At 56.1% G+C, this 13,636-nt stretch overlaps 7 protein-coding genes across 7 annotated transcripts; 5 read left to right on the top strand and 2 right to left on the bottom strand.

Annotated features, from left to right (window-relative positions):
* Positions 1–536: 536 nt before the first annotated feature.
* Positions 537–1,608, top strand: CDEST_00741 (uncharacterized protein; the record flags this gene model as incomplete). Its single annotated transcript, XM_062916900.1, has 2 exons — positions 537–819; positions 890–1,608. 2 exons carry the CDS (start codon positions 537–539, stop codon positions 1,606–1,608), a joined length of 1,002 nt encoding a protein of 333 aa, XP_062772951.1.
* A 199-nt stretch (positions 1,609–1,807) lies between these two features.
* CDEST_00740 (uncharacterized protein) lies at positions 1,808–2,548 on the bottom strand (the record flags this gene model as incomplete). The annotated part of the gene is made up of 1 exon (XM_062916899.1): positions 1,808–2,548. Exon 1 carries the CDS (start codon positions 2,123–2,125, stop codon positions 1,808–1,810), a length of 318 nt encoding a protein of 105 aa, XP_062772950.1. The 5' UTR covers positions 2,126–2,548.
* Positions 2,549–3,025: 477 nt separating this feature from the next.
* On the top strand, positions 3,026–6,788 carry CDEST_00739 (Putative cas1p 10 TM acyl transferase domain-containing protein). Its single transcript, XM_062916898.1, has 2 exons — positions 3,026–3,748; positions 3,829–6,788. Exons 1-2 carry the CDS (start codon positions 3,628–3,630, stop codon positions 6,387–6,389), a joined length of 2,682 nt encoding a protein of 893 aa, XP_062772949.1. The 5' UTR covers positions 3,026–3,627; the 3' UTR covers positions 6,390–6,788.
* Positions 6,789–7,189: 401 nt separating this feature from the next.
* CDEST_00738 (uncharacterized protein) lies at positions 7,190–7,594 on the top strand. Its single transcript, XM_062916897.1, has one exon. The coding sequence runs from the start codon at positions 7,303–7,305 to the stop codon at positions 7,585–7,587; it is 285 nt and encodes a 94-aa protein (XP_062772948.1). The 5' UTR covers positions 7,190–7,302; the 3' UTR covers positions 7,588–7,594.
* Positions 7,595–7,937: 343 nt separating this feature from the next.
* CDEST_00737 (uncharacterized protein) lies at positions 7,938–9,545 on the top strand (the record flags this gene model as incomplete). Its single annotated transcript, XM_062916896.1, has 3 exons — positions 7,938–7,995; positions 8,066–8,403; positions 8,490–9,545. The coding sequence occupies 3 exons, from the start codon at positions 7,938–7,940 to the stop codon at positions 9,543–9,545; spliced, it is 1,452 nt and encodes a 483-aa protein (XP_062772947.1).
* Positions 9,546–10,570: 1,025 nt separating this feature from the next.
* CDEST_00736 (Putative small ribosomal subunit protein uS13) lies at positions 10,571–11,602 on the top strand. The gene is made up of 4 exons (XM_062916895.1): positions 10,571–10,695; positions 10,755–10,784; positions 10,940–11,038; positions 11,163–11,602. Exons 1-4 carry the CDS (start codon positions 10,671–10,673, stop codon positions 11,477–11,479), a joined length of 471 nt encoding a protein of 156 aa, XP_062772946.1. The 5' UTR covers positions 10,571–10,670; the 3' UTR covers positions 11,480–11,602.
* Positions 11,603–12,561: 959 nt separating this feature from the next.
* Positions 12,562–13,539, bottom strand: CDEST_00735 (Putative ribosome maturation protein Sdo1/SBDS; the record flags this gene model as incomplete). Its single annotated transcript, XM_062916894.1, has 1 exon — positions 12,562–13,539. One exon carries the CDS (start codon positions 13,537–13,539, stop codon positions 12,562–12,564), a length of 978 nt encoding a protein of 325 aa, XP_062772945.1.
* Positions 13,540–13,636: the final 97 nt, after the last annotated feature.

The following is a 13,636-nucleotide window of genomic DNA, read 5'->3' as shown; positions in this document are numbered from 1 at the left end:
ACTGATCGCATATAGGCTTGGCAAGGTGTTTAACACAACACAAAGCTTTACCTCCGGGCTTCACACACATTTTCCGCCATCACACCTGATCAACTGCCTTGACACGCCTGGGATAACGTGCCTGTGTGGTCAAAGCCAGTATTGAAGGTATGTTCATCATCTCTCACCCTGGTTTTTGACACCCTTATCTGCCCTCATTACCCGTCTGCTGCGTCTTCTCTTTGACTTGCTTGCCAATCCGACAACAGCTTGGAATATCTTCCTTACCTTCAAAGAAAAGGAACTCCTCCGACTGACTGGTTGTTGAATAATAGGAAACACATCTCTAACACACCTGCTCTTCGAGTTCAGGTCCTTCAATCATCATTCAACCGCAAAGCAGGCCCTGGCCGTTTGCTGCAAAGAGAAATCGGCCCCATTGATAAAATTTCGAACAGCAAAGTTGTTGACATCAGACCGATTCAGTCCAAGACCCTCCGATTAAAAGCAGGACAACAACACCCAATTCAAAGATAACCTTCCAAAGAACCGCTAAGATGGTCTTGGGTATGGACTCCTGGTTCGCCCTGTCGTTCCAAGGTGCCCCCAAACGCCTTGGTATCTCAAACAATGCCAGGGTGATGCTTCAAGCCCTTGAGGACTACAAGTGTACCAGCATGAGTGAGGCTGACATCGGCCGCATGCTTCGTCTGAGCCCCAACAGACGCCAGTCCATGATCGACACCATCCGGGACTGTACCACTATGATGGCAAAATACAAAGAGGTGAGAAGCTGTGCTCTGGTAATCCAGATGTGCACTGAGGTCTTGGAGCTCGCCAGTAAGTGTTTTCCAATCCTCTCACTGTTGTTGTTCCATAGTCAAGATGGAAACTAACTCTTGTATGACAGATCGCCCTCCTCCCAACGACCGCTTCCCTTTCATGAAGCTACCCATCGAGATCCGGGCTCGTGTGTTAGGCATGATCATTGACGCTGAGCCCAAGAGCTGCCGCATGCCCCCGATCAAGCGTTCCCAACAGTTGTTCCAATGCAACTGCGCCAACCCTGAGAGGAGCCATATTGGATTCCTAACGGGAAATCAGTGGGCAACCTACAAGATACTCGGCCAGGTGCTGCGTGACGAGTTCTACCCCATCTACTACGATCGCCAGGCACAGTACTTCACCTGCTGTTGTGACCTCCTCAGCCAACTCAAAACCAACAAGTGTCTCCGCGACCATCTGCGCAAGGCCGAGATCCACTGGTGTGGTCCCAGATCCGACAAGGCGTTCGAGGAGTTGGCCGAGTGCCCCAACCTCAAGGAGCTGACCATCAAAATTTCCAAGGGCACCACGGCCATCCTCAACAAGCGCGAGGAGGCCTTCCAGGCCAGCTTTCCCCTCAACTACAAAAACAAGAGAGTCACTGACAGCCTCGGCGCCGACGAGCTCTTTGCCATCCGGGGCATCAGGGCGGTGGATGTCCAGCATGTCCACTCGGCCCAGAAGGTCCAGCTGAGCGACTTTGACCGCCAGGGTCTGCACTCGGCGCTGGAGGCGACTGTTTTGCTGCCCAAGCCGGTGATCCCAGTCTACAGAGGCTACCAACCGCTCATTCACCATGGTTGAGTTTTGAGTCGGCCATTTCGATCCAGGACCCAGAATCTCACTGGAGAATTACTTTGACGAAGGGATGAGCAGAGACAAGGATTTTTCGAACGGGACTGAGGCTGGCAGAAGGAAGAAAGGCGTTGGCCACGGAGGGAGTTCCCGCTTTGATTCGGAAAAGCCGAGTGCGAGGATGTATGAGCGCGGGATGAGGTTCGAATTAGCAACCAGCGTCATAGCTGGCTGGGGAATGAGAGAACGAGCTTGGTTCGATATGGCTACGGTCAGATACGGCGGGTGTATGGGACTGAGGAACAAAGGTTTTCTTTTTCAATTTGCTATGAGGTCTTCTTTCTAGATAGAAAGCCAGACAATGCGACAACTGAACGGAATGGATCATTGCATCAACGGAGAGGGAAAAGACTTTTTTTCCAGGTCCAAGTCCAAGTCCAGGACCAGCGGGAGGAAAAAGATGTGACAACAGATAAATTACGCAAGCCTTCACTTCAACAATAAAGGTTACGCACTCAAAAAGCATTGTCTGGGGGTCGATCTTGTCTCATACGACCGCACACGAGGCGCGGTGTATCCGGCTCAAGATCAGTAGTCAAGGAGGCTAAACTGACCGAGCAATGGCAAAAGACGGCTTGCAGATTTCAAAATGACAAAACATTAGGAGGCACGTTTGGGTTGTGCCCGCAGGCGGGCGGCGGCCCGTACCTGTCACCTACTTTCTCTCTCCCTCTCTCTCCCTCTCTCTCTCCCCCTCTCTCTCTCCGCGACGGCATACATATTTCGACTGCCCCTGGCTCTTGTATTCGGCATACGTCAAAGTACGGGAGCACATGGCCAACTGATTGGCACGATTGATTGAGTGTTTACTTGGAAAACACCACGACCTGTGCCGCAGGTTGTGGCAGCAGTACACTGAGTGCAGTCAGAGGAAGGATGACGGAGAAGGAGTCGGAGGAAAAACTAGAGGAGAGAAAAACTTTTAGCGAAGATGAAGGAGAGAGGGAGGTGGGGGGATTGTTTACGTAGTGCGCCTTCTTGGCTGTCAAGTTACAGCACCAGCCAAGTAGGTGGGCCACACTGTGTTTGTCCGGCCCAGAAATTTCGAGGGGTGACTCTGTAAATCAGCGGTTGGCGATGGCTGTCGACAGAGGTCATTGGCGGCAATAGCGGGATTAGCGGTGCCCTTCACCGTGTTGACAAGCTAAAGAAACAACACTGTACCCACCTAGGTAGGTGCGTGCGTCCTTCCCCCACACCGAGGTAGCCTCTGGTCGCGTGTTGGTTATCCTTTTCGAGAACCCGCCTGGAGACGTGACAGGGAATCGCGGAAGGGGGGCCTGGCTCGTGAGCTTTCTGGCCTGTTATCGGGGGAAGAAACCCATCTCGCCAACTCGCTTGCTGACGGTGATTTCCCCCCCTCCATCCCATCGACTGCCCCCCCCCCCTCAAAGGCCCCAACGCGATGCTTCCTCTGCCGAGACAACCTGTCTGCCCCTTCCTCTAGGGCCAGGCTGACAGGCTGAGTGAGGAATGAGATCCCAAGAGACATGGACGGGTCTCTTTCCGTAGCGGCCTCTTGGCAGCGCCCGCCCTGTCACCCATCCACTTCTTGGCTTCGCGGCCCTTGACTGCTGCTCTGGTTGCTGGCATTATAAGGGAAATGCCAGCCGCGCTCGCAGGATGTGACTGCCCGGCAGGATTGCGCGGTCAGTTATTCGATTCCTTTCCTCCGACCATCTCACCGCCGCCTCCCCTTGCTTTGAGTGTGCTCTGTCCTCGGTATAAACGATATCACGACTTTCTCGCCGCCCGACCTTCGAAAACACAATACCCTCGAGAGCACACTCTCGATCGGCCCTTGGCGGGGTTACCACACTGGACGGAGGAGAATGCTGTTTCCCGCCAACTGCCGCTGCTGCCGCCATCACCAATACCACCATCATCACCACCACTACCAGTCGGAGCATTGGTTTCGCGCGTCGCGCCCTTCTTTCATACCCCTCGTGCACTAGGCTCTAGTCGCCCATGCTCCGCATCCAGAGGCTGGCTGCCTCGGTTGGGACCTCGCCCTTCCTCGTCCGGACTGTGCCGCGGCTTTCCCTCGTGATACTGCTTCTCTCTGTCGTCTATCAGTACTTGGTTTTCGGTGCGATCCAACCGCCCCCCCCACCTCAAGGTCCGGGACAAGCTTGAACCGAGTGAAGAAGCTGACAAGATGAGTCTTAGGTCAACATGACCCCTACAATTGCAACGCGCTGCTCTCCAGCGGCACATGGCGCTCGAGGACCGGCTCCAGCTTGCCCCGGGATGCCTTTGCGAAGTGGGAGCCTGACGGCTGTAGGATGCGCGAAATGTCCCGAGATGACATCTCGAGCTGCTTCAAAGATCGCCATCTGGTCATCGTGGGCGACTCGACCATGCGCCAGATCTACTTCGCCGCCATGACGCGTCTGGATCATTACGTTGCCGAGAAGGCCATCCTTGACTTTGCCGTCTCCGTCGACAAGCACCAGAATCTGTCGAGGGACGTCGAGGGCGTCAAACTCGACTTTATATGGGACCCATGGCTCAACTCCACTAGCCTCTTGACCCAATTAGCTCGATTCCGGGACCGGCCTGGTTCCGCCGATTATGAGAGACTTCTCCGACAGGAGGGGAGAGATTCGCCCGCGCTCATCGTTGTGGGCACTCCGGGCCTGTGGGCGGCCCGCCAGGGCGGCGATCGGTACTTGGAGCTCTTCAGAGAAGGCATCAACGTCCTCATGCCGTACCTGCACAAGAGTATAGACGAGTCGGTGGCCCTGCCCAGCGCCAAGTCGCAGTCGCCCTTCGACGAGATGTCCAACCATGTGCTTGTCGCACCCGTGCCCATTCCGGCCTACGATATGCTCACCTCGTCGCGCGCGCGTTCCATCACGCCAAAGAGGATCGATGCGATGAATTGGAACCTGGAGCACTTGGAACAGTCTGAGCAATCGCACATCGTGTGGGCCTACCACGCCATGACTGAGGGTCACGACAACGCCATGCTCGAGGACGGTATCCATGCTGTTGACGTCGTTGCCGAAAGGAAGCTCGACGTCATCATCAATGCTCATTGCAATGCCGGTCTGGTCAGGCGAGGATACGCAAACCAAATCACCTGCTGTACGCCCTATCCGTCTCTCGGGCGAGTACAGCTTCTGCTTCTTGGTCTCAACATACTGACTTTGCCTGTTCTGGTCCTGAGTCGGCAACAGGATGCGTTTCCCTCTCCTCGGACGCAACGCGTCATGGATACCCTCATGGCGGTGGCCACTCTGCTTGTTGTCGCAGTCTACTGCCTTCTTGCCGACCGAACTCACGTCCTCGCGAAACAGGATAAGCACTTTGATGTCCCCGACTTCGCCTTACCCCTGGTCGGTCTTGCGGTACTTGCAGCGCTGTCTCTCCGTTCCAGGGTACCCACCACCCAGTCGCAGACGAGAATCCCCACAACGACGTCGTTCTTGTCTCGTGAGCAGACGGATGAGTGGAAAGGCTGGATGCTGGTTTTCATTCTGATGTACAACTATCACGCAGCATTGGAGTCGTCGGCGATGTTCAAAGCGCACAAGTTCCTCGTCGCGACTTTCATCTTCCTGTTCACCTACAGCCACACGATGTATATCCTTCGGACGGAGGATTACTCGTTTCGTAGGGTTGCATATGTGCTGCTTCGGCTCAACCTGCTCACCTGCCTCCTGGTCTTCACGATGTCCAGTGAATGGGTCATATATACCGCGCCGCTGGTCACCTTCTGGTTCGGTGTCACATACACGTCTTTAGCGTGCTTCAAAAAGGCCAATAGCAACCCTCTGGGTTTCTTCCTGAAAATCGTGGCTTTTGCTGCTTGCACTACCTATCTGGTGCGAAGCACGCGCGCCCCTGAGCGGCTTGCGTCGATGCTCAAGTCAGCCTGTGGTATCTACTGGGACCTGAACAATCTTCGCGCGTACTTTGGACAGGATCGCTTTATCCCGTACTTTGGTATACTCACGGCCGCAGCCACGCACCGAGTCTCGGTGCTACGGCGTCGCCAACACGGCATCAACGCCCAGGCGTTGTTCGAAAGGATCAACAATGCGTTGGACCGGGTACTAATGGAAATCGCGCACCCCGAACGAGACGCGATACCGGTGAAGCCGATAATGATACTCTTCTCCTTCGCCTACCTCGTTGTTTTCATCATACTCACCTTCGTCTCCGAGGTCTACCACAACAACGATTCCTACACTATTTACCACCCATACACTAGCCCGTGGTTTGTGCTGTCAGCTATCGTCGCAAGGAACTCTTTCCGAAGGCTGCGCGAGCTTCACATTCCGCTTGCGGCAGCCCTCGGACAGATTTCTCTAGAAGCTTACGTTCTGCACCACCACATCTGGCTTGCAAGTGATGGGGCCGGAGTCTTGAGGATTGGAAGCCAAAGCCACGTTCCTAGGGCAACGGAGGTGATGATCATCACCGCCATCTTCATCTGGGCTTCTGCCAAGTGCCAAAGTGCCACCCTGAACATCGTCTTCGGGCTGACCGGCACGCAGAGAAGGGAGCAGATGGAAGACGTCTCGCTGGATAGCGCTTTGCCAGTCAAGGATGATAAGAGGAGTCCTGTTCCGTGGCAAAATGCAGAAGCAGCAGCGGCGGCGGAACAGGTGATAGGGGAGGGCAAGACGGACAGCTCATCTGTCTCACCCAGCGCCTTGCGGCTGAGGATCGTGGGCCTGTTGGCCATGATGTGGCTCGGGAACATGATTTACGGCGTTTGATGGCAGTTACATGACTCCGCGGTCGGGACGGGAGACTTATCTCCAACCGACACCCCGCATAACAGAAGAATACTTAGTAGTAATGATTACACGAGGCAACACCGCAGAGTTGCAGATGACACAGTTTTACGGGGTTGTTTGCATTAACGGGCCTGCGTTGCCAAACAGGGACAGGGATGGGGCCCTCACGACTGTGTTTCGAGTCTGCTCCATCCATCTAATATTGCTCGCCAGACTCCAGCTAGCCTGGTCGTGTAAAACAAGCTTCGACATGCCTATTAGGCCAAGTGTCTTCGGGTCTAGCGGAACGTTTTTCATGCTTTAGCCTCGAGCGAGCTTGGCGTGGGTGTGTCGGCTCGAGCCTAACTCAAAATGTCACTTAATTTTTCTGAATTTGACGTCGCCGAGTCGCATCTCCAGGGTGTTTCCTCGGCTTCTCTGGGCAATGGCATATGATGAAGGGATTGCCGAACCCTGGACTGGTTGCTTTGTTTCTATACCATTCAAGACTTTCCTTGGCGGTTGATCGTAGCGGGATTGCGACGGCGATTTGGTATGTGCAGATGTCTCGTCAAGAAGTGGTATAATATCATCGCGACGAGGTGCCCGCGTTTCCTGCATAAGGTTTGCGTCCGTTCTTGGCCCCTTTTCTGACTCGCAGATGGGTTAGGCGGGGGACGAGAGGTATTTCTCAGAGTGACATGGAGTCATTCGAGTGAGGCTCTTCTGCCGTGGCCGTTTCGCGTTAGGAGTCGCGCAGTTGTAGCCCGGGAAGGAAGGGGGGGTGGGGGGTAAAGGGGCACACGACGTGATTGGGTGCCATCCAAAAATCGTCCTGTCGTCGATGGGATGATTGGGGTTGGTGTGGAAGAGGAAAGTTGAGACGCGCTTGTCAGGCGGCTGTCAAAGTTGGATGGCAGGTGAGGTAGAGTTTGGACAGAGACCAGGCTTCGGGTGGCAGATCGGTGGTGTGTTGCATACGGTCTTTTTAACCCCTCTCCGGAATCGCTTTTTCCTTGCTGACGGACGACAAACTCCCAAGGATGTGGCCTATCATCGGTTTTTCTTCCGAAGGCTTCTTGTTTCACTGTTTTGCTCTCCTTCTAGCCCGGGCGGTTTTACTCTTCGCGAGCAGCCAGGGCCGGGGTTGATGACGAGACGACGTCTACCAGATCACCCTGTTCCGTACATCGTTTGAATTGGCCTCTCGATTGTTTTGGGAGGGGAGGGGAGGGGAGTTTCTGATGTATGGAAAACGGGATCGTAGCTCCCGGCAGCAAAAGGGATTCATCGACAGACGACGGCCATGGCGTATGGACTGTGTGTCTTCCGTACGATCAGGGTTGGGATGTCTTGTACATTTAGACGTGCCGGGTATCAGAGTATATCATAACCACCCTCGTCGGAGTAGATGTCTCGACCTTCTCGTTCCACTCGCCTTGTCCCTTCATATTCTGTCCAACGGTCTCGAGTCGGCTGTGCCTTCGACGCTCTTTTGTCCCTTCTTTTTGTCGTATATGATAATAAACGTGTGGTCCTCCGGCAGCCATGCATTACAAACATATTATTGCCGCCCTGGTGGCATTCGGCTCTTTAGCTGCGGCCGGTAAGTTTCGACCTCACATCACATCGGGCCGGCGGCACAGACTGACGACCGTTATCCTAACCAGCACCAGCACAAGACTCGAAGGTCACAGATAGAGGCAAGGGTCAGAGCGAAAACCAAGGCCAAGGCAGGAACAACAGCAAGAACAGCAACGGAAACAACAAAAACAGGGGCAAGAAGGACGACAACAGCAACAATCGCAATGGCGACGTCAATATTATCCAGAACATCATCAAGCCCAACATCATCGTCGTCCAGGAGAACCTCGACAAGGTCGACCGGCTGCAACGGCAGAACGAGAAGCAGCTCGCGGCACTGGTCCAGTCACAGCTCGCGCTGGAGACGCAGCTGCAGACCGTCAAGGACAACATCCGAATCAATCACTTCAAGGCGCAATTTCCCCAGGCGGTGAGTTTCCCCCCGCTTTCTGTTGGAGGATGCGCTTGCCCCCTTTCAAGGATGGAGATATTGGAGACGCTGACCAAGAACCGAAGAACACAATCATCGTCACCGTCACCGGTCTAGTCGACAACAGAAACCAGGGGCAGCAGAACCAGCGGTACCTCGTCAACCAGCTCCTGGCCGACAACGGCTTGCCGGGGAAGCAGGCTCTCGTCATGGTCACGGACCCGACGCCCATGCAAATCTCGACGCTGAAGGCGGCCTCCTTACAGGCTGATGCCTTTGGGGCCGCCCGTGTCGAGTTGGAAAACCCCCCGGCAGCCGGATCCAACAATTCGGACTTTAGCGCCCAAGCTGTCGGCGGCGGCGGTGACGACGACGACGACGACACACTCAAGCTTGCCACCTTCAGCCAACAAGCACCCCTCGGCCAGATCGGGCAATCCATCATCCTTCCCGCCGGCACGCAGGCCCCGCGGCTGGCCTCAGTCCCCGACCCGGCCGCCATCATCCTTCCCGGGCAGCAGGGCCTCTTCGTGCAGAACGCGGGGACGTTCCTTGCCGACTGCGCGACGTCAGCGGCGGGCGGCAACGCCGCCCTGGCCGGGCAAATCTTCTCGTCGTTTGAGCAACTCGCCGCCGCGCAGTTGGCAGGGCTTTCGGGGCTGGGCATCTTCGATGGGAACCGAGGGAACAGCACGGCGCAGGCACCGCCGTCGCCGGCAGCTCAGGGACAACAGCCGGGGGGCCAGAACCTGGGATCTATCGCGGTCGGTGCGAACCAAGGACAGCCCGCGGCCGTTCAACCACCCGCGCAAGTCGCGACGCCTCCTCAGGCGATCGTTCCGCCGGCCCAGGTGCAAACGGACGGCGGACAGTCGTTGGGTGCTATCGTGGTGGGAGCGAACCAGGAGCAGCCGCCGGCTCAAGTAGCGGCGCCGGCCTCAGGCGATGCTCCGGCCCCACAGCCGCCTGCGGCCGTCGCCGATGAAGCGAACCAAGCGGTCAGTCCGGTGCAGATCGGGAAAAATCCCGGAACGGCACCACCGTCGGGGAATAACGGGGCTACTCAGCCCCAGTCCGCTCCGGCCCCGGTCCCGCCTGCGGCTGTTGTTGCTGGTGCGAATCAGACGAAGTCGGCGACTTAGCCAACGCGATAATAATGGCGAGACGTTAGAAACAAAGACTGCCCAGAGCCGAGCAGAAGACGATGAACTGTTTGGGTCTACAGGACATTGGTCCAGGAGCCAAGCAAGGGAAAAGAATAGTGGGTTCACACGACCTCTGAAAGCTATAATGTTGGTACCTTGATCTTGTGTATACATTTCCGGTAGTAATGAATGACCCGGTGACTTCGCAGGAGGCGCGTTGGACACAAAGACCAAACACAAGAACGATAGGGATTGGCCTCGAGCGAAGAGACCTTGAGAATTGAAGCAACTGCCTCGAGGCCGGGCTGTGATGTCTTGTTCGATGTCTGGTTTCATAGGGCAATGGCCAGTCGTTTGTGTCGAAAACGGACCGAACTGGTTCGAAGCACACTCGTGCTCATGGAATGGACGTTTCAGCCATTGGTTCCCTAGGCATGAGAGATTTTGTGAATGGTCCTTAAGACATGACCTGGTCTAAGAGAGTGAGCAGGATGGGGTCAGATGGGTGAAGTAATGCAAGAGACTCTCGCGGAACATCAACCGAACATTGCGGGAAAACAAGTGGTAGCCAACCCCGAAACGCTCCAGCGGCAGCGCGGCTTATCTAATAGAAGGGCAGGGACAATCAACGAGAAGAGAAAGATGGCTGCGCAGCATCCTACCCCAGAGCCGGTGCCTTCTCACAGCCAGGCGTAGTGGAGGCCCACGGCGTTCCCTGTCGTGTCGTCCAGAGTGTGTCGGATGCGCCCGCCAAAACTTGTGGACTCGCCAGTGTGTTCGAGACTTTCAGACTTGCGCCCCCTCAAAGAGACCCTGACCAATCGGGCGCCCAACCCCTGCAAGCGCTATTCTGCCACTGTGCGCCTCAGTGGATACCATCCGTCTCGAGGACGCACAGCATCATACGGCCAATGAGAGCACCGGAAAATTCAGCTTGTGCGGGAAAGAGGCACCGTCAGACCACGTGACCCTACCCTACCGAGCCCACGCCCAAAAATTGTCGGCGCGTATTCCCTCCACCACAGACGATTCGCATCTAGAGTCTAACCTTTCGACCGATCCGTCGTCAATCATCAAACTTCCCGACATCTAGGAGCAGCCTTCGTACGACAGTTGCCCAGCATGTCGCTCGTCTCGGGGGAGAAGTGTTCGTCCAGCCTCTGCTCACCCCGAACCAATCTGCAATTGCTAACCATCGGGCTGCAGCGAACTTCCAGTTCATTCTCCGTCTTCTGAGTATGTTCTCTCTCCCTCTATCCCCCCCCCTAAACGCCAACTTCAACAACCTACCAAATCCGAACCCCGACGACCGTTTTCCGATCGCGACGCAGTACTCGAGTTCTGGAAGAGGGGAAATTGATGGCTAACGCTTTTTTTTCTTTCGCTTGCAGACACCAACGTTCGTGGTCAGGAGAAGGTTATGTACGCGCTCACCAAGATTGGTGGTGTTGGTCGTCGTTACTCCAACATTGTGTGCAAGAAGGCCGATGGTACGTTCTACCAATCCCGCCCGCTAGCAGAATCCGCACACGAGGACTGCTCGGGAACCCACGGAGCTCTGGAAGGAGAATTTTTTTTTTGGTAGAAGGGCGGCCGGACTAACCCGCTTCGCAGTCGACCTGAACAAGCGCGCCGGTGAGCTCACCTCGGAAGAGCTCGAGCGTATCGTCACCATCATCCAGAACCCCACCCAGTACAAGATCCCCGGCTGGTTCCTTAACCGTCAGCGCGACATCGTCGACGGCAAGGACAGCCAGATCCTCGCCAACGGCGTCGCCTCCAAGCTCCGCGACGACCTCGAGCGCCTCAAGAAGATCCGCGCCCACCGTGGTCTCCGTCACTACTGGGGCCTCCGCGTCCGCGGTCAGCACACCAAGACCACCGGCCGCCGCGGCCGTACGGTCGGTGTCTCCAAGAAGAAGGGTGGTTAAGCGTTACGTTACCGAGGATGATAAAAACAGGGGTTTGGGCGTGGGGGGGAATCAATCATGGCGGCGCGATACGGCTGGACATTTTCTCTCTCCATTCTCATCACTTCTCATGATGACAAACTCTGCTGCTGGCATTACAACGAGGGGATTGCTATTCTGCGCAGGATGGTGGCGTCTCTAGATAAAACAAATCGGAAGAGTCCATCGTACCAACAAACAAAAAGCTGAAAAAAGGAGTGTAACCCATGCTCTTGCGACGTGAGACGTGATGACATGACATGAGGACGCATCTGCCGCGCCCCGGAGTGCTGCTCCCGCCGAAGCAGTCGTAAGGATTGTGTGAGGGGTTTACTTGAGCGTCATGGGAATTCAAGCAAGTGCCGTTCATATGCATCGCCACGAACAGAACCCGTCAAAACTTGGCAGGTCGGCGGGAACAGTGACATATCACAACAGACGGCATTTGGCGCTCGAGAGTCAGTCAGCTATGCCCAAAACTCTGTGCGACTTCCAAGCGAGGCGGGAACCCGCCCACGCACTCGGTCAGCCCGCTCCGTCTCCGGAACCTATGGGTATCACGACGGACTCGGTCTCGGCCGCTCCGAGAAAGATAAAAGAAAAAAAGAGACACCGGCTCCTTATCCGGCACGAAAAGTTCAACCCTCCGCCCCCGTCACTCTGTCGTCCTCCATGTATCGTGTCATCGCGACAGGACGGCGGGTGGGAGGGTTGGGGGGTCGTCGTCATCGTCGTCGTCGTCAACATGGACTTTGTTCTCTCGCATGTCGTCACAGTCACGATGTCGATTGCATGCTTCCTTCCCCCATGGAATTTGGCGTCACTTCTCGCCTCGTGCCCCAGGAACGCCAGGGAACATTATGCGCGAATGATTCATTCCTCTCATTTGTGAAGCTGCTGCGGAGAGAGACCCTTAGTCTAAAGGGGTATCGATCAATAATCATGAAGCCGTGCCTTTATACCTTTCAACAACATCATCCTCCCCGATCATCGCCCCTCCAAACATCCGCATGCATGCATACGTACGCCTTGGTCGAAAACACAAGATGCCCTCCCCCCCCCCTCTAATCCTCGTGAATTACGGCCATGTCCAAGACTTCGACCCTCCCCATCCCCTTCGTCTCCCCGGCGATGAAGTCACCCAAGCCCTTGAACGCCCCGGGCTCCACGAAGCCGACCACCTCCCACTCGGAGCCCAGCACGTCCTGGCTCTCGACCTGCTCCACGAACCCCAGAATCCGGTCCTTGACCGTGCCGGGCTTCTGCTTCGGCTCGTCGTCGTCATTGTTGTTGTTGTCGCCGCCCTTGCCCTTATCCTTGGCGGCGGCGGGCTTCTCCTTGACGGCCTGCTTCAGCACGCTCGTCGCGCACGTCACCCTCAGCCTCATCCGCGCCCTCTGCACGGGGATCGGCTGCGCCGCAATCAGCGCCTTCATCGCCTCCAGCGCCTGCGACTTGGCCGACTTGGTCGTCGTCACGCCCGTCCAGTGGATCCCCTTCTCGCGCGGCTTCGCGTCCCCGTCCTCACCGGCCGCCGGCGTCCCCGCGCCGCTCGCCGTCTTCGACCCGCTCTTCTTCGCGTCCGCGCCTTCTTCCCCGTGCGCCGCGGACGACAACATGTCCAACGCCTTCTCAATCATCCCGGTCGTGTAGACCCTTTTCGTCCTCGGATCCACAAGCCGACTCGCAACAATGCCGATGACCTCGTTGTGCACTCTTTCTAGCTGCTCTGCCCTCTCCTTCCCGCCGACCTGCATCTCACCCTTTTTCAAGATCTCCAGCACGATGTCGTCCGTGCTCTTGGTCTTACCAAACGCCTTCTCCAGGTCCTCCTTGGGCGCTGTCTGACCCTTGGACACGTTGAGGAACACGTTGGGGATTTGCAGAACGTTGTCCAGGTCCGTCTCGATCCCGGACCGCCACTCCATGACTTTGTTCTTGTAGCACGCGATCTCGAAGCGCTTCTTGCCCTTCTTCAGGCGCACAAGCGACACGTTAGTCAGCTTGATCTGGTTCGACGGCTGGTTGATCATCCGCGACATCGTGACGTTTGGTGGATGGGACGATTTGTGTGCCTGCGTGCGTGCGTGTGTTGTTGGTTTTCTTCTCGTCTCTTTCTTTGTGTGGGCTCGAATCGTG

This window comes from Colletotrichum destructivum, chromosome 1 (genome assembly GCF_034447905.1).
Source record: "Colletotrichum destructivum chromosome 1, complete sequence".
Classification (NCBI taxonomy): domain Eukaryota; kingdom Fungi; phylum Ascomycota; class Sordariomycetes; order Glomerellales; family Glomerellaceae; genus Colletotrichum; species Colletotrichum destructivum.
Note: the sequence above shows the minus strand (reverse complement) of the source record. Positions and strands in the feature narration are given on the sequence as shown.